Source organism: Aquarana catesbeiana, linkage group LG03 (assembly GCF_042186555.1).
Source record: "Aquarana catesbeiana isolate 2022-GZ linkage group LG03, ASM4218655v1, whole genome shotgun sequence".
NCBI classification, from domain to species: domain Eukaryota; kingdom Metazoa; phylum Chordata; class Amphibia; order Anura; family Ranidae; genus Aquarana; species Aquarana catesbeiana.
Genome location: NC_133326.1, coordinates 513,455,142 through 513,476,216, shown reverse-complemented (window position 1 = coordinate 513,476,216; position 21,075 = coordinate 513,455,142). Strand labels below are relative to the sequence as shown.

The 21,075-nt window shown below is 42.3% G+C and overlaps 1 protein-coding gene across 2 annotated transcripts in view; it reads left to right on the top strand.

Moving 5' to 3' along the window:
- Window positions 1–21,075, top strand: part of GEMIN5 (gem nuclear organelle associated protein 5) — a 203,428-nt gene that overhangs the window by 53,429 nt on the left and 128,924 nt on the right. For both annotated transcript variants that reach the window (XM_073621159.1, XM_073621158.1), the window contains exons 10-14: window positions 4,047–4,132; window positions 6,033–6,115; window positions 6,192–6,328; window positions 13,112–13,185; window positions 19,893–20,074. In XM_073621159.1, coding sequence (XP_073477260.1) covers window positions 4,047–4,132; window positions 6,033–6,115; window positions 6,192–6,328; window positions 13,112–13,185; window positions 19,893–20,074 — 562 coding nt within the window. The remainder of the gene's footprint in view (window positions 1–4,046; window positions 4,133–6,032; window positions 6,116–6,191; window positions 6,329–13,111; window positions 13,186–19,892; window positions 20,075–21,075) is intronic.

The following is a 21,075-nucleotide window of genomic DNA, read 5'->3' as shown; positions in this document are numbered from 1 at the left end:
GTAAGTGGTTGAATAAAGGTATTTAGTACACATGAATTTTTATTTTTTTTACATTGCATGTTCATCAGAGAACACTGGAGATGTAAAATGTGTAAAGCTGGCCAAAGATGGATAGAATTTAGAAGGAAAAGTCTTTGGAAAATTTGTGCAACAATTCTCAGAACATTCGAATGTCGTTCAAAAAATTTTGCTTGCTTTTTATATTTGATTTAGGAATGAATAGACGTTGCTGAACAAAAACCATATACACTATTAGAAATTCACTTTTTGGAAAAAAAAGTTTTTTCCATCCTGCTCCTTCGAATCTTCTCATAACTGGTCAAAAACTAACATCTATTTGACAGTAATGTTTAGAAGAACTAACAAACTTTCTTAGAACTTTTCTTTCCTAAGAATTTCTGCTCAAAATTCTACCCATCTATGGTTAGCTGATGAAGAGGGCATATGTAACTGGGGCTCATTCATGTTGTTTAGTGTGTGGGCAGCAGTTCATTTTGGGCTGCTTTGACATGCAACAGGGAGCAATGTGATGCCCATTTTATCAAATCGCACAGCTCCCTTTTTTTTCCCCAGAAACTTTATTTGAAGTGTACAAAGTTACACTTCATTCATGTCACGCCACAGCAGCGGAATGTGTTGCCTTGTGCGATGCCATCCAGTGACGTGCGATATTATGCAGCGTGTCTGTAATTTGTAGCACCACTCTGCATCACACCTCCAGGCTGTGTTGTAGTGAAAACAGGGCACATAGGAAACAATTGTTTTCTATGTCCTGTAGCAGTGACTGGTGTTCTTCCAGTGAGGAAAAACGCCATTTGCTGCTCTAGTGTGAACGGACCCTAACTTTATAAACTTTTTTTTTTTTTAATTATTTTCTTTTTTTAGTACTAACATTGAATCAGACAGTTACAGTAATAAACAGATGTGTCCTTCCCTCTACAGTTGATGTAACGTGCAAGCTGGAACCATGTATTTCTGAATAAAGCCTTTATTTTGTATGTGATCACTGTTTCTTTGTCGTAGTGAATACATGATCAACACAGATAGATACAGTGCCTTGAAAGAGAATTCATACCCGTTAAAATTTTTCACATTTTCTCATGTTACAATCAAAAATGTAAATATATTTTATTGGGATATTATGTGATAGACCAACACAAAGTGGCACATAAATGTGAAGTGGAAGGAAAATGATAAATGGTTTAAATTTTCTTTTACAAATATCTGAAAATTGTGGCGTGCATTTGTATTCAGCCCCCTTTACTCTGATACCCCTAACTAAAATCTAGTGGAACTAATTGCCTTCAGAAGTCACCTAATTAGTAAATAGAGTCCACCTATGTGGTGTTTAATCTCCGTATAAATACAGCTGTTCTGTGAAGCACTCAGAGGTTTGTAAGAGAACCTTAGTGAACAAACGGCATCATGAAGGCCAAGGAGCACACCAGACAGGTCAGGGATGAAGTTGTGGAGAAGCCTAAAGCAGGGTTAGAAAAGTATCCCAAGCTTTGAACATCTCACGGAACACTGTTCGATCCATCATCTGAATATGGAAAGAGTATGACACAACTGCAAACCTACCAAGACATGGCTGCCCACCTAAACTGACAGGCCGGGCAAGGAGAGCATTAATCAGAGAAGCAGCCAAGAGGTAACTCTGGAGGAGCAGCATAGATCCACAGCTCAGGTAGGAGAATCTGTCCACAATTAGTCGTGTACTCCACAAATCTGGCCTTTATGAAAAAGTGGCAAGAAGAAAGCCATTGTTAAAAGAAAGTCATAATAACTGCAGTTTGCGAGAAGCCATGTGTCGGACACGGCAAACATGTGGAAGAAGGTGCTCTGGTCAGATGAGACCAAAATTGAACTTTTTGGCCTAAAAGCAAAACACTGTGTGTGGCAGAAAACACTGCTGTGCTGTCCTGATGTGCATCACCACCGTGAAACATGGTGGTGGCAGCATCATGTGGGGATGCATTTCTTCAGCAGAAACAGGGAAGCTGGTCAGAGTTGATGGGAAGATGGATGCAGTCAAATACAGGGCAATCTTAGAAGAAAACCTGTAAGAGTCTGCAAAAGACTTGAGACTGGGGCAGAGTTTCACCTTCCAGCAGGACATCGACCCTAAACAGAGCTACAATGGAATGGTTTAGATCAAAGCAAAATAATGCGTTAGAATGGCCCAGTCAGAGTCCAGACCTAAATCCAATTGAGAATCTGTGGCAAGACTTGAAAATTGCTCTCCATCCAATCTGACACAGCTTGAGCTATTTTGCAAAGAAGAATGGGCTAAAATGTCACTCTAGATGTGCAAAGCTAGTGGACACATATCCCAAAAGACTTGCTACCACTTTGTGTTGGTCTATCACATAAAATCCCAATAAAATACATTTACGTTTTTGGTTGTAACGTGACAAAATGTGGAAAATTTCAAGGGGTATGAATATTTGTCATTGCAAGTAAATTTTTCAACAAACTTTCAAAAAGGTAACTCCTTACAATTTTTAAAAAGCACAGGCAAACTACACTTACACATCCATAAAACATTATACAAAAACTAGTTGTTACTTAACTTGAATTTAATATTTCCATTTATTGCCTTGAAGGAGAAGCCCAGTCTGAGCTTTTTAGGCTGGGCTTCTCTTCTGGGTCACAGGAGTACAATTCGTTTTACACTTCTGTGACTCGTTTTCAGCGGAGAGCTCTCCGCTGACGTCACTGCCATCAGTCCAGGCAGCACGTCATCCCGACTTGCCAAGTCTGGATCCGCCAGCTGCCTTGATTGATGGCAGTCTCAGCGATACGCTCAGATGGCCGCTCCCCACCCCTCCACAGTTCAGCGCTCCAATGAGCAAGGAGGATCAGAGCGGGAGAGATGCTCACTGACAGTCAGCATCTCTCCGCTCGGGGAGGAGTGAGAACCGAGCCATCAGCGGTGTTCGGTGGCTTGGTTCTCAGTGTAGAGACGCCAGGGGACAGCTGCAGCATCGGTCTGATGCTCCATCCACCTAGGTAAGTATGATTATTTAAAAAAAAAAAAAAAATCATACTTCTTTTTTTAATATCCTGCATAAAGAATTTCTCTAAACCTATTTATTCCAACTTTAATACTCCTGTAACTTCTGCCTGATAGTAGTAATTCAAATAAGTGATGGGAAGGATGGAATAAATCCTATATTTTCTCTGCTTTACCAAGACATTGAGAGTATACATTTCTGCTAGGCATGGGAGTTTACAATACACTGTTTTCTGTGCAGGAAGAACTATTTTATGAAGAATGTTTCTGTTGACTGCGGTACAATTTGGGTACGATACTAAAATACAGTACTCCAATACGCTCTCAATTAAAGAGTAGTAGTAGTCTGAATAGTAGTAGTAGATTAGTAGTCTGAGAATGTATAATCGTTGCTGAGATTTTTTTAACGGCACGTACATTTACTGACCACAAAAAATTCTCTGAAATATACGGTATACACATAGGCTCAACCTTAATAAAAAGTGGAGCTATTTCAGTCTTGTTTTTCCTAAAATCTAAAACTAGCTCTTTAGTTTTTCTCACGTTTTCGGGGTTAAATAATTTGCTGCACACCACTCTACTATCTTTCCAACCTCTGCTCTATAGATATCCACATCTCCTCCTTTAATGCAAGTGACTACTGAAGTATATTCTTCAAATTTAATAATGCTACTTGTACAGTAGTATGGAGTACAGTCGTAGGTATAAAGCGCATAAAGAAAGGGTTTGACAGCTAGTAGGCATGTAACGTGATGGCTGGTACTAACAAATAAATGATGATTTATTACCGCATTTTCAGCACAGGGCATCGGTTCTTCTTTTTTCTTTCTTCTTCTCCAGCACCTATAGTAAAAGACTTAATACCTTTTTGTTGCAAAGTCTTAAAAATTGCCTGGGTTTAATGGGGTAAATTTTGGTCCTGTAAAAGACTACCTGTTTGGAAAATTACAGCTGGATAATGAAAATGGCAGCTAACAGCAGACAATGAGTCACATATTTTGTTCTCTTTTATCTCTCTTGCTTTCTTTAGCTTTCCTGGCATCCCACCAAAGAGGGAAGCCTGGCATTTGGCACTGATGATGGCAAGGTTGGAATTTATGATGTCTTCTCAAGCAAGTAAGACAAATGCACTATTGACACTGGACTATTGTTAGGGTGGATATCCAGGCAAACAGCTGGAGGCTCCAAGCAGCTTTCCGAATTGAGCAGCCTATGATGCAATAGAACCAATATCAAATGAACTATAACACATTAGTGTGGAAATTAGTATGGAAAAAAATATGCATAGACTGAAGCCAGAAAGGCCTATCTTGTTCCCCTCTGTGGTTTAGTTTCCCTTTGTTACTGGAGCCTGACTTTATGGCTAAGCCATGTCGTCCGCCCTTCCAGGGGCAAGTAAGAGCATGCTTATTGGGCAGGGGGTGGTAATTGATGAAGTTTTTTCATGAAGTCAAAGAGAATCAGGCTGCAGTGAAAGCGCACACAGTAGGCTTTTCTAGCTGACAAAGATAATAGTCGGGATCTTGCTGTGTCCGGACCAAGCTGGACTTGTACTTTAAAAATATAAAATTGAACACATGTTTATTTTAAGAGTAGTTTCAGAAGAAAACATTCACAGTGTCTGTCTGCTCCAGCTATGGTCGGAGGAGCACAAACAGGAGCTAGAGCAGTCCCCCCTCTTACTACCTTCAGGTACTTTACTCTGTCAATAAGGCCCCTTTCACACTGGGGCAGGGGCGGCGTCGGTATTCGGCCACTAGCGGGGCAGTTTTACCCCCTACTAGCGGCCGAGAAAGGGTTATAAAACCAACGCAAAGCGCCTCCGCAGAGGCGCTTTGCCGGTGGTATAGCCGCGCTGTCCCATTGATTTCAATGGGCAGGAGCAGTGAAGGAGCAGTGTATACACCGCTCCTTCACCGCTCTGAAGATGCTGCTAGCAGGACTTTTTTTCTCATCCTGCTAGCGCACCGCTCCAGTGTGAAAGAGAGACAGCAGCGGCTGTTTCGGGTCGGTTTGCAGGCGCTATTTTTAGTGCAATACCGCCTGCAAACCGCCCCAGTGTGAAAGGGGCCTTAACACAATGCAAAGTATCTAAATGAGATGTGTGTACACTTCAGGACAGTTGCTTGTGGGTTTTTAGTTACCTCCAAAGGCAGTGGGTGAAGGGCCACTCTGTCTGAACTCTGCAGTAGCTAAAAGTGGTATCCAAAAACTATATTAAATAGTTACTTCCTTGATACACTAAAGCAATCTTCTATGTAAAGAAACCCCAGCCAAAAATTGGGTCTAAGAGGTGAAGCATTAGAACTTCCACACCGCAGGCTTGTGATGTGTACATATTTGTCAAGACCACACTTTCTTTTTTTTTATCCTCCAAAGCTGGGGGAATGCATGACATCGTCCCTATATTTTATATATGGTACACGATCATTTTTAGGCCATTGCTAGATGCACGGTGATGCAGGAGGATGCAGAATCACCACCGATTTGATTTTTTGATTACAGATACTTTTATAGCGCTGAAAATTTATGCAACGCTTTACATATTGTACATTCGCATCAGACCCTGCCGTTAAGTAGCTTACAATCAGGTTTTTACCTTGCATGGATGCAACTAGTAGGCCTAAATTAGAAGCCAATTACCCTTCCAGCGTGTCTTTGAAAACTAGAGTAAATGGAGGAAAACCAAGCAAACACAGAGAGGACATGCAAATTCAATGCAGGTAGTGTCCTGGTTCAAGCCAAGGACCCTAGCACTGCAAGGCTGGAGTGCTAACCGTAAGCCACTCTTAGCAGTGTCTCCTGTACGACTGACTGTACATGGCCAGTGGGTGGGGCTTTCCAAAGTGGGGTAGTGCTGCTAATATTCTAAATCGGTGATAATAATAAATAAGTGAATAAAACGTTCTTTATTCATTGGTTAAATTTTACATTCTGTCTGGTGTTCATGTTTAATCTGTACAATAGCAAGAGGAAGTCAGTTGTCTGTGAATTTGCTCCTTTTTTCTCTCTCTAGGCCCCCACAGATCTCTAGCACTTATCATAAAAAGACTGTGTACTCAATGTGCTGGGGTCCACCACTGCCCCCATTCTCATTTGGTGAGTTTACAGTTATGATCCTAAGCATATCTTTAATTATGTGATATTAAGCTAATTTGTGACAAACCACCTGCAGGAGCAGAAGGTGATGGACCTTCCTTCACCCTGTACAGCTGTGGCGGGGAAGGTATCATCTTCCAGCATCATCCCTGGAAACTTACCTTGGAGGCCCAGGATATTAACAAGCTGATCCGAGACACCAATAACATTACGGTGAGTCTTCATTATCATTCACAGCCCATTAGGGGGAAGAATTACAGTTCGACAAGTTGATGTGGCATGCTAGATAATACAGAATTTAAGAATTTACAATAACAATAAGGGCATTTCTGTTGAAAGCATTCAATTCACAACTATGTTGTATAGCAAGAATATTTGGAAATTGTCATTCATTTCCTATATTAGGAATTTAAAAGGCCAGTCCACTTAAATTAATATATATTTCAATAGTACAGTACAGGACACAGGCTGGATACTCATTTACCCTGGGTTATAGGCGATTACCTAAAAGTGATTGGACATTGGCAAAGCTTTTGGACATGCCCCCTGGGCATATTCCTATAATCCTACCCCACTCTGTGAAACCTCCATTTTTTTTGTTTAGGTGATGGACCACTTCTCCCTTTTGGAGAAGTTCTCTATGCTTAACTAGTTTTCTTTATTTTATATTCTTCAGTCAACTCTTCACTGCCTTCTACTATAACATTAGAAGCAGTGTATCCCAATCAGTGAAATCTCGGACAGGTTTATCCTGTTATTGGACTGATACTGTAGCCTCTACAGCAAATGTGAAAATTTTATATCTACCTGCAGTACAATTATTTAAGGGTCTCCAGAATATTATTTGCCTTGTGAAAAAACAATGAGGAAACTGGGCATGTGTTTGAGTTTATTCACTTGTCAAATGTTTAAGATTTCAAACATGGCAGTAAAAATTCCACTATTCAGAGATAATTCTCGGGTTGATGACTACGTTTGACATCACACTGCAGGTCGCATTACTACCACAGCTTCCGCCCAGAGCCTTTATAAGCAACTTTTGCCACAAGGCCTTTACTACAGGATGGTCATCACCTGGGGTGCTGTGAACAAGCTTATCCCATTTTTTCACCTCCTCCTGTATACACAGGAGAATACCCTCGCTGATGGCAATGGCAGAAACCAGGAGCAAGAGAAAAAGGGCAAAGGTTCAGGCAAACCTTTGCTGTGTCGTGGGTTTGCAAAACTAGTGACAATGCTTCCCTTGCACTGGAGCAGGACCCTGTTTTAAAAAAACAAATCTACATACTCACCAAGGTGAATGCAGAATCGATCCGATGCTACATCTGTCCCCCACTGCCTCCAAGACCGAGAACTGTCAGTCACCGGCTCTCCGCTTTGCCTCTCCAGCGCTCACTGGAGCACTGGGCTGTGCAAGGGGCAGGAGCAGTGGGTTCAGGCTCTGAGAGGCTGAGCCAGCTGCCGGTCCTGGTATCTGGGTGTATCCCGCCATTAAAGATCTCTCCAGAGCCTGGACCGGCTGAGTGACATCAGCTAACATTGTACTTTAGCCTGCTGTTGGCTAAATATGGGTCACAGGAGTGCAGAGCTAAGTGTTGTCCTGTGACCTATAGTAAAGTAAGGCCAAAAGAGCCCTACTTCTTCTTTGACACCGGTCTCTGCATCCAATTCTGGTTCGATCTAAGGCATACAACAAGTGGCCTATCTGACCATGGCAGACTAATCTCCAACTTTTTCAGATTTTCTTGGACAGTTAATAGCCATAATACAATCATCCCTATACAGAGCTCAAAAGCGCCAGGCTCCTACTCCATCCACACCTTCTCTACCTGAATTGGAAGTGATTATACCTGTTCTAGAAACGGTTGAACCAAAGGAGGATGAAGAGGACCAGAAGTCAGTGCTGGAGGAGGCTGGGCAAGATTTCTCAACCCCAGGCTCCTATACACCTGATACCTTGGCTTCACGTAAAATGCTTACTAGTGTAGCCATGCTCACTTCTGCTGTGGGCAAAAGCTTTGGTACAGTTGCACTTGAGTCTCCTCCATCTTGCCATGGCCCTTTGGGTACTAAGAGATGTGACAAATCTAAAAAGACATTGCCAATTCATGAACAATTAGAATTGCCAATATGATGTTGATTGGAATACTCCTGAAAAGATTTTCACTTTCCTGAAAATCATTGGCGAGTTATATCCAGTGGAAAAAAGAGTTCACTAAAAAATGGATTATTCCCATAGTATATCCTGGCTTCTCAATCTTAAACATCATACTATACCTACTGTATAGAAGATGTTCTTTGCCCCCAATGCTCGCCCTTATAAAAACTCAAAGCATTCAAAGAGTGTGGGGTTGACTAGGTCACAGGGCACCTGGATGACCATCTTCTAAAGAATTTATCTCCATCAAAAGTATCTGCAAACCTCAAAATCAACTATTTAGATGCTTCAGGCTTTCAGCTTGGGAATTAACCTTCAAGGGTCTGCTCTCCAGCCTTTCTTTCATCTACAATACTTAGGCCTAATCTTAGACATGGCCCAGGCAAAAGTTATCTTTTTGCAAACAAACTTGCCTCTCCAAGATCCCATGCTTAGACCTTAAGATCAAAAAGCCGTCCATCTGTGAGATTCTCCAAGGGTTTCTGACAGGGGCGTGCAGTCAGGGGAGGCAAGTGAGGCAGAGCCTCACCTGCCATGAACATGGAGGGGGAAAAAAAAAACTCCAAAAGAAAAACGATTGCGGGTCGTAGCTTGGCGACCTGGGGTCACAGAGACCCCAAATTCAGGGGTAGGTAGCTGAAGTCCTGCCCCACCACTGGTCAACGTGGCTCCTGCCACCTATGGTTCCAGAGATACGGGGCTTCTTGTGCAGCCTTTCAGAAGCTACATACAGAGCAGCCTGTTTAAATACAAGCTGGTACACTCTGTTTGCAGCAGACTGAGAGGCTGAGCTCACAGTGCCTCTGACTTCTTGTCAGAAACACTGAGCTTAATGGACAGCTTGGAGCCTTGGACCAATAGTAAAACACCATTGGAACAAGCTGTCCAATAAAAATGCTGCAGTGGAGGCTGTCCTCACTGCAGTGTCATAGAAGGGGCATGTGTCTAAAAGACAAATGCTCCCTTCCAGCCCAGCCCTCTTAACTACAAGGAAAAAGCACGAGTTTATGGGTATAAGATTTACCCATAATCCCATGTTTTTCTCACGCAGCTAAGAGGGAGAATGAGAATCTTCTACTGCTGAAAAGGTACTGTTTTAATCAGGCTAAATCATATATTATTATGCTATTTGTTATAACATAATACTTTATTATTTTTCTATTTTACTGTGAAATTACTGGTTTGAAGTTATAACTTCAAACTTCAGTAATTTGTCCAATAAAGTGGATGTAAACCCGAAATTTTTTTTTTGATAATGTAGAGTATAAGATTTCCTATCATTTGAGCCCAGTCTTGCCACAAAGAGTTAATCCAGCAATCCTCTTTTATTGTTCAGTGAGATCAATCTTGACAAACAGAGAAAAACTTTGTCAAATCCTCCCCCTTGCTGTGAGTGACAGGTGATTTACATATCTCGTGCACTAGCCTAAGAGACATGCATTATTTTTTAATTCCCTCCCACTCCTTTCTTCTGCTGCTCTGCCTCAACATAATCTCAGCCCTGGCTGCAGACACTCCACTGGTCTGATGGGGGGGGGGGGGGGGGTTTGCTGCTGGACACAGCTATATTACACATATAATATATATATATATATATATATATATATATATATATATATGTATGTGTGTCCAGCAGCACTCCACCCCCCCCCCCCCCCAATCAGTTATCAGCTATATCATATACAGGTGTAGTGGCTGAGCTGCCCACACTGAGACGGTCTGATAAGTGGAGGGGTGCTGCTGGACACAGCTATATATGCAGATATATATATATATAACAGCTGTGTCCAGCAGCCCCCCCCCCCCCCCCCACGGGTTATCTGGACACAGCTATATACACAGCTATAAATATATATATATGATATAGCTGTGTCCAGCAGTAAAAACAACCACCCCCCCTCTTAGCACTCCTCCTTTTTACCACAGGAGGTCTGGACAGCTCAGGTGTGTGACTGGGTGGCGGGCACCATGACACCCCCCCATTGCAAGAGCTCACCTCGGGCTCCGGCGGCAGAGGACACCCCCAGCTCGGGGACAGGGCGGGCGGCTCAGGTACACAACATACATACATGCATACATACATACGTACATACACCCGGGGCGGCAGCTGGTGAGGACACATGCAGTGTGCAGCTGCTCCGCTGGAGAAAAGAAGTGACAGGCTCAGCTCAGCAGAGCAGTAGTGAGAGGGGAAGATTCGGAGGAGGAAAACAGAGACCAGGAGCAGCCCCGGCGCGTGCTGGATGTGTTCAGGCTAAGGGATGGTGTCACCCCTCTGATGGGTGTCACCCAGGTGCCGACCGCACCCCCCGCCCCTGCACAGCGACGCCGAAAGGACCGGTAAATGACATGTATAGCGGTCCTTTCCTCCGCTCTCCATCCTGACAGAGCCCGAGGGAGAGGAGGGGAGTCAGCTGCAGGGGATAAGGGGGGGTGTGGAGGAGGAAGACACAGCGGGCAGATGAGGACAGGAGGGGGGGGCCAGAGAAGAAGGGGAGGTGGTGGTGGTGGTGGAGAACACGTCAGGCTCTGGAGGAGGAAGATACAAGGGACAGCCGGGAGTGATCGGTGCAGCGGCGGGACAGCTGTAAACACCGATCTCCCTGCATGGCGTTTAATCAGCCGCTTCTCCTTCTCTCCCTCCCCTATTTGGTTCAGATGGTGTCAAGCGTGTGTGGCGGCAACCAGGTGAGGAGTACAAAGACAAGTGTGTCTTGCCTACAGTCAAGCATGGTGGTGGGAGTGTCATGGTCTGGGGCTGCATAAGTGCTGCCAGCACTGGGGAGCTACAGTTCATTGAGGGAACCATAAATGCCATCATGTACTGTGACATACTTAAGCAGAGCATGATCCCCTCCCTTTGGAGACTGCAGGGCAGTATCCCAACATAACAACCCCAAACACACCTCCAAGACGACCACTACCTTGCTAAAGAAGCTGAGGGTAAAGGTGATGGACTGGCCAATCATGTCTCCAGACCTAAACCCTATTGAGCATCTGTGGGGCATCCTCAAACGGAAGGTGGAGGAGCGCAAGGTCTCTAACATCCACTAGCTCCGTGGTGTCGTCATGGAGGAGTGGAAGAGGACTCCAGTGGCAACGTGTGAAGCTCTGGTGAACTCCATGCCCAAAAGGGTTAAGGCAGTGCTGGAAAATAATGGTGGTCACACAAAATATTGACACTTTGGGCCCAATTTGGACATTTTCACTTAGGGGTGTACTCACGTTTGTTGCCAGCGGTTTAGACATTAATGGCTGTGTGTTGAGTTATTTTGAGGGGACAGCAAATTTACACTGTTATACATGCTGTACACTCACTATATTACATTGTAGCAAAGTGTAATTTATTCAGTGTTATCACATGAAAAGATATATTAAAATATTTACAAAAATGTGAGGGGTGTACTCACTTTTGTGAGATACTGTAGCAGTTTTATGCCGGATCACATATATATTACACACACACACACACACACACACACACACACACACACACACACACACACATAGTGTGTGTGTGTGTGTATAATATATATGTGATCCGGCATAAAACTGCTATAGGGCGGTCAGCAAGTGGTTAAGTACTCTGTATCCTATCCTCTCTATCCTATTCCAGAAGCCTCTGGCCTCACGTTTCTTTGTTTGAACCATGATTCAAGGTGTCTCACAGATTAGATCCCCTTTACAGCATTCCGCGCTTCCTTGGGACCTCGATTAGGTTCTCTCTGCCCTGCAGAAATCACCCTTTAAACCCGTTAGGGATCTCTCCTGTAAACTGGCCTTCTTGGTGGCTAGCACATTTGTCAGACAGCAGCTCTATCATTTAAAGAGCCTTTCCTTGATTCTTCACAAAGATAAAATGGCCGTGCTTCGAAGACCCACCTTTCTATCCAAGGTTGTCTCTGCCTTCCACCTTAATTGAGACATTGTCCTTTCTTGTTTGTGCTCTGCTCCAAAGTATCCCAAAGAAATTGCATTACATTAGATTTGGTCAGCACTGTCAGGTTGTTTCTGACAGCCACATACTCTTTTTGTATTGCCAACAATGTCTCGTCAAGGACACCCTGCGCTCAAGTTCACCATTGCTAGGTGGACAACTCATTGCAAAGGCTTATGCTCTTGAGGACAAGGTACCTCTACGTACTTACTCCACAAGATCAGTGGGAGGTTCTTGAGCTTTTCAACATCAAGCTTCAATTTTCTTTTGTAAGGCCACCACCTGGTCTTTGGTTGATACATTCTCCAAGTTTTACCAAGTGGATGTCCAGGCCTCTGCGGAGGCAGCCTTTGGTCACAAGGTACTTTTAGCAGCACACCGAGTTGCGTCACGTTTGTTTGCACTGCTCTGTTTGCCTTTTTTTGCCCACCCCTCCAATTAATTGTGTCGGGGTCCTGTATTGTACGATTTAAGATAAGAATTTATGACTTTACATGGAAATTCCATAACTTGGAGTACAGTACAGGACACAGGCCATCCTCCCCTCTGTTCCTGTGTTACTCTGCATTGCTTGCTAAAAATCTTAGGTCTCTCAGAGTAGGGTAGGGTTATAGGCATAGGCCTAGGGTCCAAAAACGTTGCCAGTGTTCAATAACCTGAATGTGGCATTTCATAACCAAAGGGTCTGTAAATACCCAGCCTGTGTCCTATTTTGTGTCCAAGGTATACAATTTACAAGTCAAATTTCCTTTTTCTGAAAAGTTTGCAAAGGTACAGTTTAATGTATTGTGAGCAATATATTTCCAAATTTCACTGAACTGTGCCTTTTGTTAGTGTTGACAGTGCTTCCTTTGAGTAAATATTGTACTTGTGGTTTGATGAGTTTTGTGTGTTTGATCAGCACAAGTTGCCTGCACACACTGAACTGAGCTGGAAACCCGACTCACAGCACTTAGCCATTGGCAACGAAGATGGGTAAGTGACTTGTATTAAACCATTCTAAGAATAGGAAATGTTACATATTCGCTGGATGCTGATAGATATATATATTAAAATAAATCATTTTAAGTGGAATTGAAATCTAGAAGGGCATCCTTGAAAACCTTTCAACTGTAGCTTGATTTTACAGTGAGCACCCTTAATATAATGTTCTTTGATAACAGAAGTCACTGTCCACCAAAGCTTGTAACATCCTAACCAGTATGGATCTTTATGAGACTGGCAATGAAGAGTTCTGCGCTCTTTGCAGTCACAAAAAGTACTGGTCATAACAGTATAACAGTTTTTTTATTAAATAGTGGTGATTGAACCCGGGAAAAAAAGAACAGTTAACCAAATCAATCCTTTTTTTTTTTTTTTTTTTTTTTTTTTTTTGATGGAATGCGTTCACATACATTGCCATGTGTGCAGCTGTAGCATTTGGTACACAGTAAAAACCTATTTAGTTTTCCTTTTTTGGAGCTTATTGCCACATTAAATTCCCCAGTTTCACAAAGGGCAGGTAAAAATCAAAGCGAAAGAAAGATTAGTGAAATGTTAACTTCTAGCAACAGTTTACATTAACTAGTCCCCTTATCAAGTCAGCATGTCTTTAGTCTTAAAGCGGAACTTTGAGAATTTCAGCAATTTTAAAAAAAAGTTGTTTTTTAAGGAGTTACCATATTGGTGTATAACACGCACCCTAATTGTAAGAGGGAATTTTCAGGAAAAAAAATCCACAGCCCCCTGCACTCCCAGGCGACCCCCAGTCTCCTGGGACAGCACTGCCAGCATACTCTAAAGTTAAGAAGAAATCACTGCCAGCCCTTTCTCATACACTGCTGCTCCTGTGTCACTGTCGTAAATCGAAGCCTCTAAATACCTCATTAGCGCCATTCTTTCATTGACCCGGTCACATGACTGCTCTCCTCTGATGTTTCATGGATGGTAGATCTTGACTAAAGTGTTTCACAATTCTTTCTATGTAAAGAATTCTCTGCTCTTCTGAAGCCACAGCCATCAAAAGAAAGGAAGAAAAAACTGGGCAGTCTGCCAAGACTTGCAACATTCTTTAGCAGTTTAACTTAAGTATAAACATTGTAACAATTTGTCAATGGAATAGACTTTGGTGTAAGTGAAAAAAGTTTAACCACTTAAACACTAAACCTTTTTCTGACATTTGTTGGTTTCAAGTTAAAATCCTTTTTTGTTTTGCTAGAAATTTATTTAGAACACCCAAACATTATATATATTTTTTTAGTAGACACCCTAGATAATAAAATGGTGGTTGTTGCAATATTTTATGTCACACTGTATTTGCGCAGCGGTCTTTCAAATGCAATTTTTTTTTTAAGAAATGACATTAATGAACTGATGAAAAAAAAAAAATAACCAGTAAAGTTAGCCCTTTTTTTAATTTTTTTTTTTGTATAATCTGAAAGATTTTATATCGCGAGAATCGTGATCTTTTTATTCTAAGCAAAAAAATCGTGATTCTCATTTTGGCCAGAATCGTGCAGCTCTAATAGATGGTCACCTGACCGCTCTCCTCCACTAATCTAAAGCTACACTCGGAGAGGGAGGAGGACAGGGCTGGAAAGAAACTGAGCTAATGAGGTATTTAGAGACTTTGTTTTACAATGACACTGACACAGGAGGAGCAGTGTACGAAAAGGGGCTGGCAGTGATTTTTTTCTTAACTTTAGAGTATGCTGGCAGTGCTGTCCCAGGGCCCCCCAATGTGTGGCACCCGGACGTGTTATACACCGATAAATACGGTATGTCAAATAAGGTATATGTCACTTAATAGACTTAAAGTGGATGTAAACCTGATTCATGAAATTTTGAGCTGGGCACATACAGTTGTGCTTTTAAGTTTACATATCCATATTTTTCAGAGAATATGAATGATAACACAAAAACTTTTCTTTCACTCATGGTTAGTGTTTGGCTGAAACCATTTATTATCAATCAACTGTGTTTACTCTTTTTAAATCATAATGGCAACAGAAACTACCCAAATGACCCTGATCAAAAGTTTATATACCCTGGTGATTTTGGCCTGATAAAATGCACATAAGTTGACACAAAGGGGTTTGAATGGCTATTAAAGGTAACCATCCTCCCCTGTGATCTGTTTGCTTGTAATTAGTGTGTGTGCATATAAGGTCAATGCATTTCTGGACTCCTGACAGACCCTTGCATCTTTCATCCAGTGCTGCACTGACGTTTCTGGATTCTGAGTCACAGGGAAAGCAAAAGAATTGTCAAGGAATCTGTGGGAAATGTATTTGAACTGTATAAAACAGGAAAGCATTATAAAAAGATATCCAAGGAATTGAGAATACCAATCGACAGTGTTCAAACTAATCAAAAAGTGGAAAATGAGGGGTTCTGTTGAAACCAAACCACGGTCAGGTAGACCAACTAAAATTTCAGCCACAACTGCCAGGAAAATTGTTCGGGATGCAAAAAAAACCCCACAAATAATTTCAGGTGAAATGCAGAACTCTCTGAAAACATGCGGTGTGGCTGTTTCAAGATGCACAGTAAGGAGGCACTTGAAGAAAGGTGGGCTGCATGGTCGAGTCTCCAGAAGAAAGCCATTACTACGCAAATGCCACAAAGTATACCGCTTATAATACGCAAAACAGCTAAGAGACATACCTCCTGGCACAAAGTCATTTGGAGTGATGAGACCAAATTGAGCTTTTTGGCCACAACCATAAATGCTATATTTGGAGAGGAGTCAACAAGGCCTATGATGCAAGGTACGGAGGTGGATCGCTGATGTTTTGGGGATGTGTGAGCTACAAAGGCACAGGAAATTTGGTCAAAATTGTTGGCAAGATGAATGCAGAATGTTATCAAAAAATACTGGAGGTACATTTGCATTCATCAGCCAGGAAGCTGCGCATGGGGCGTACTTGGACATTCCAACATGACAATGATCCAAAACATAAGGCCAAGTTGACCTGTCATTGGCTACAGCAGAATAAAGTGAAGGTTCTGGAGTGGGCATCTGTCTCCTGACCTCAATATCATTGAGCCACTCTGAAGAGATCTCAAACGTGCAATTTATGCAAGACAGCCCAAGAATTTACAGGCACTGGAGGCTTTTTGCCAAGAGGATTGGGCAGCTTTACCATCTGTGAAGATAAAGAGGCTCATCCACAAATACCACAAAAAACTTCAAGCTGTCATTGATGTTAAAGGGGGCAATACACGGTATTAGGAACTGGAGTATGTAAACTTTTGATCAGGGTCATTTGGGTAGTTTCTGTTGCCATTATGATTTAAAAAGAGAAACCACAGTTGATTGATAATAAATTGCTTCAGCCAAACACTAACCATGAGTGAAAGAAAAGTTTTTGTGTTGTCATTCATATTCTCTGAAAAATGGCCAAGAAATCATAAATTCTGCCAGGGTATGTAAACTTATGAGCACAACTGTATATATGCAGTGTTTTCTTATCTCTCTTCAAAGCACTATGTCCGTAGCTGTCTCCTGCTCCGTAGCTCTGTTATCAGCCTGATCACTTCTCACACGTTCTCCGAGACGGGCGATAGAAGTATGTGTCAGGGGAGGTTGCTATAAATAGGTTAGCAGTCAGCTTGCCCTCTAAGAACAGACCTCTGCACATTCGTTTCTTCCTCTGCCAATGTGGGGGGGGGGGGTCATCTTTCCTCCAATCAGCTGTCTTGGCTGCATGCCAATGATCCACTACCAGTGCTAACCAGGAAGAGAAAAACTTTAACACTAATAGAGCACTTTCAATCTAAAGGATATATACAGATGAAGACGGCAGATATACATGTAAAACTTATGTAGGGAGATTTGTTTCATCTCTGTGTATCACAGGCTGTTCACTTCACTGGGTATATGTGAGGGTTTACATCCACTTTAATCTTTTGTTTACTATTTACAATCTTACTGAGTGACTGGAGTCCAGCTATTGCCATGCTCTAACAGAAGAGATGCACAGCAGCCACCCTGCCACCCCTCCCTTCCGCTGTCGATTCACAGAATAATTTTTTCACATAATACAGAGCCCCGCTAGTATAGTGACAGGTGTACTCCAGGCAAACCGTAAAAATGCAAGTAAATAAGAGTTCAAGAGTCTAAGTCCATGAGGTCTTAGATAAAAAGAAAGGAGTGCTCGATGTCCAGAAAAACTTCTGAAATTTGGTTCTTGGACCTTTTTTAGACATTTTTTGAGGAACCGGTGACACTAATGCAGTGATCAGTGATACATTTATGAAAAAGACCGCTAGGAGTGTGACTTTTAGGGCACTACAAAAAGGAATCAATAATATATAAAAAAAATATAATTTATTGAAGAGTATTTCATAGACAAAAATACTGAACATGGCCATTAAGACTAGAAAAGAAAAATATATACAACCACTGTAGATACAGTATGCTGTACCCGACGCGTTTCAGAGCTGAATGTCCATTCTTTCATCAGGGGTTAACAGGATGATAATCTATAAAGTTCAAATACAAACGGTCAACAGTGAGTTTAAACATTTCTCTAGTCACATACAGTTGTTTGTATATATTTTTCTTTTCTAGTCTTCATGACCATGCTCAGTATTTTTGTCTATGACATACTCTAAAATAAATTATATATTTTTGTTATACATTATTAATTCCTTTTTGTAGTGCCCTAAAAGTCCCACACCTAGGGGTCTTCTTCTTTTCCCTGTTTCTATGGGATGTGGCACACTGGGGATTTCATATCATTAGAACTCCTTGCATTAGTGCTAAATTTATGCAGTCACTGTACTAATGACACTGGCTGGGAAGGGGTTAACATCAGCGGCGATCGAAGGGTTAACTGTGTGCTTAGCCTGTGTTTTATTACAGTGTGGGAGGTGCTTTTACTAGGCCAATCCAGTATCACCGGCAGGGAAGAAGGTCCCTCTCAGAATGACGACCAAAACGGCTCCGGCAGCAGCAATGAAGGCTTGTCCAGGCTCTTCCAGCATTAACTGAAATGAAATATTTATGGTAAATGTTTATTAATCCTGCTTGGGGGAATTACAGAGAAATGTAGCTTTGGAATGGTCCCCGGGGGCTCACTGGCTCAGTCAGCAGCTTTTTTTTTTAGTTTTTTTTTTTTTGTGAGCTCACTGGCTGCTGACTGAGCCAGCGTTCCCCGGGACCATTGTAAAGCTACTTTTCCCTGTAATTCTTCCAAGCAGGACTAATCAATATTACCAGAAACATTTCATTTCAGTTAATGCCGGTCAAAGAGGACACACTAACCAGTAAAGGAACTGGTTTGTAAGCCTTCATTGCCGCTGCCTGCTTGCTGCAGCTGGTTTGGTCATCATTTTGAAAGGGACCTCTCTGCCTGCTGGAGACGCTGGACTGGTTTGTAATAAGATTGCATGTTGACCACTCTTATTAGTGGGTCACACTCCATCCGGTAAGCAGAACACGAGCATGAAGAGTGTCACCTGACTTTCTTGGAGTCTCTTGTTTCCATCATGGCTGTGGAATCACTGAAATTGTTGTTTTATTTTTTTCTGGACTTTGATCACTTTTAATATTTCACTTTTTTTATTTTATGGATTACTAAAGTTCAATTGCATGTGTTATTTGAGCACTAGAGCGATGCCTTGTTTACTGCCATTCTGTGTCTCTGCAGGATGATCTGCAGGTGCCGTCGGCCACATTCATGCCCGCTACGCGGAAGTGCAGGATCACATGTGTGTGTATATATACGTGCTCCTGCATACAGCGGCCGCCCTGTAGCAATAAAACTGCTATAGGGCATTCGGCAAGTGGTTAAAAAATTGCAACAAGTAAATCAATCCAACAAGTTTCTGGGGAATAGACTCCACCTTTTTCAAGGCTATTGTTGCGTAGCCTTTGGTGGAATGGTGGGAACGATTCCCATGAGTGGTTCTGTTGGATCAAGGTTTCTGAATGGCAAGATGCCCACTTTAGTTGTATAGGCAGGCTAACACTTAGTCTACAGGATTAAACGACCTTAAGGTCACACAGAAAAGGCAACAGCCCAATCCCTGAGAGGGCTCATCGCCACCATCCATCACTGGCCACTAACCACCAGAAGACATTTCTTCCTTTTGCCCACACGAATACCCACTCAGGTCTAGTGCCTAATCCAGTAAGTCCAGCGTGGTCTCCAACACAAGCTAGATATAAGTCCCTGGGGTGGCATACACCTTGTTTAACTTAACTCATTATAAGCCAGCAGATTTTTAAATTGGTGCATATGCAAGGCATATCAGTTATTCTGTGTTGCTCTCTGAGTGTGTGCAGAGGAGCCCTGGAAGAAATGGATCACCATAACATGGCAGGCTGGACAATGTGAACTGTTTTTTTTTTTTTTTTTTTTTTTTTTGTCATATAGTAAAGAGAAATTTAAAGCTGGCTTTACACTTTTCTAAATTTGGCCCGTTCATTCTAGCTTGACAGAAGTCAATATTTTGACTGCTGAGAATTTTCTACTAAATGCCCTGCACGGTAGACCAGAGAAAGTAGTAAGTGGGCAGGCAGATGAATAGGTAGGATGCTCACAACTAAAAAGAGGCTCAGAAAGTTATTTTCGGATGAACAGCTAGTTTTTAGATGTATATGGCATATTGCATGGCCCCAATATTCTTACTATGTCTTTTTGACTTTGAACATCAACACAGTTTTTTGCAAGTATATTGCTGTGTTATTTTAGGAGTATTGAAATTTTCCGGGCTCCAGTTCTTCAACTCATCTGCACTATCCAGCAACATCATAAACTGGTGAATTCTGTTCGCTGGCATCATGACCACAGTGAGGACCCAAACCTAAGCTTTCTGCTGGCATCAGGATCCAACAATGCTGTGGTTTACGTGCACAACCTAAAGGGAGCACTGGGTGAGAACACATCTTTATAACCTACAGCTATTACATGTGCTAGAAAATGTATGTCTGTTCATGGACAGAGGAATACTGAGCGTGAGTGTAAGTTTCTGTTATAACATCATGGGAACCTTTTATATGGTGGCTTAAGATCCTGTTACATATATCTACCTTTAAGGGTTTGTTAACCCATATTACTCAAACTCTGCCAGACTATGGCAGAGCACACTGTACCTGTCTTATAGAAAATCAAGCACTGTAAGTACCTATTTAGAGCTGTCTTCAGGCCCATTCACATGACTCGTGGCTGCTGTACAGCTCTGATGGATGGATACTGCAGGAGGGGCCGTGATCTCCCTCTGAAGTCAGCTGGGGAGATCACATGGCCGCTCAGCCTCTCCTGCAGTAGCCATGGAAACCGGCCGAGAGTCACGTGACCGACCTGAAGACAGCGCTAAAACGGTATTTATAGCGCTCGTTTTTCTAAAAGAAAGGTACAGCGTGCTCTGCCAGGATATGAAAGAGTTGCTGGCAGTGAGGAAGAAAGATTTTTAATTTTACTAGAAGCGGCGGGAGGCATGGACGGAGACACAGACACGAGCTGACGTGCAGGAAGGAGGGGGTGAGGGGGGAGAGAGGAGAGCAGAGGGGACAGCAGCGCATGACGAAGGGCTGCAATTAGACCACGGTGATCAGTGCAGAGCTGTCCTGATTTTCGTTGTCTGTTTAGAGAGGGGATACAGGAAGTGCAAATTCAGGATTTGTTTTTTTTTTTATAGTTTAGAGGGGGGCAGATTACACAGCACAAGCACTGTGCTGTTTAATCTGCTTTGGGTTAACAAACGCTTTAAAGTGATTGAAAACCCTCACCTTTTAAAACTGAATGGGTTGTTTTACAATAGAAACGAAAGGCAAAACATTTGTGTATAGACTGAAAAAAAAATTACGCCTTTTCTCCCTTTTTTATAAGTGATCACATTCCCTCTGTTCTCAGCTGCAAAAGAGCTAGGGGGAGG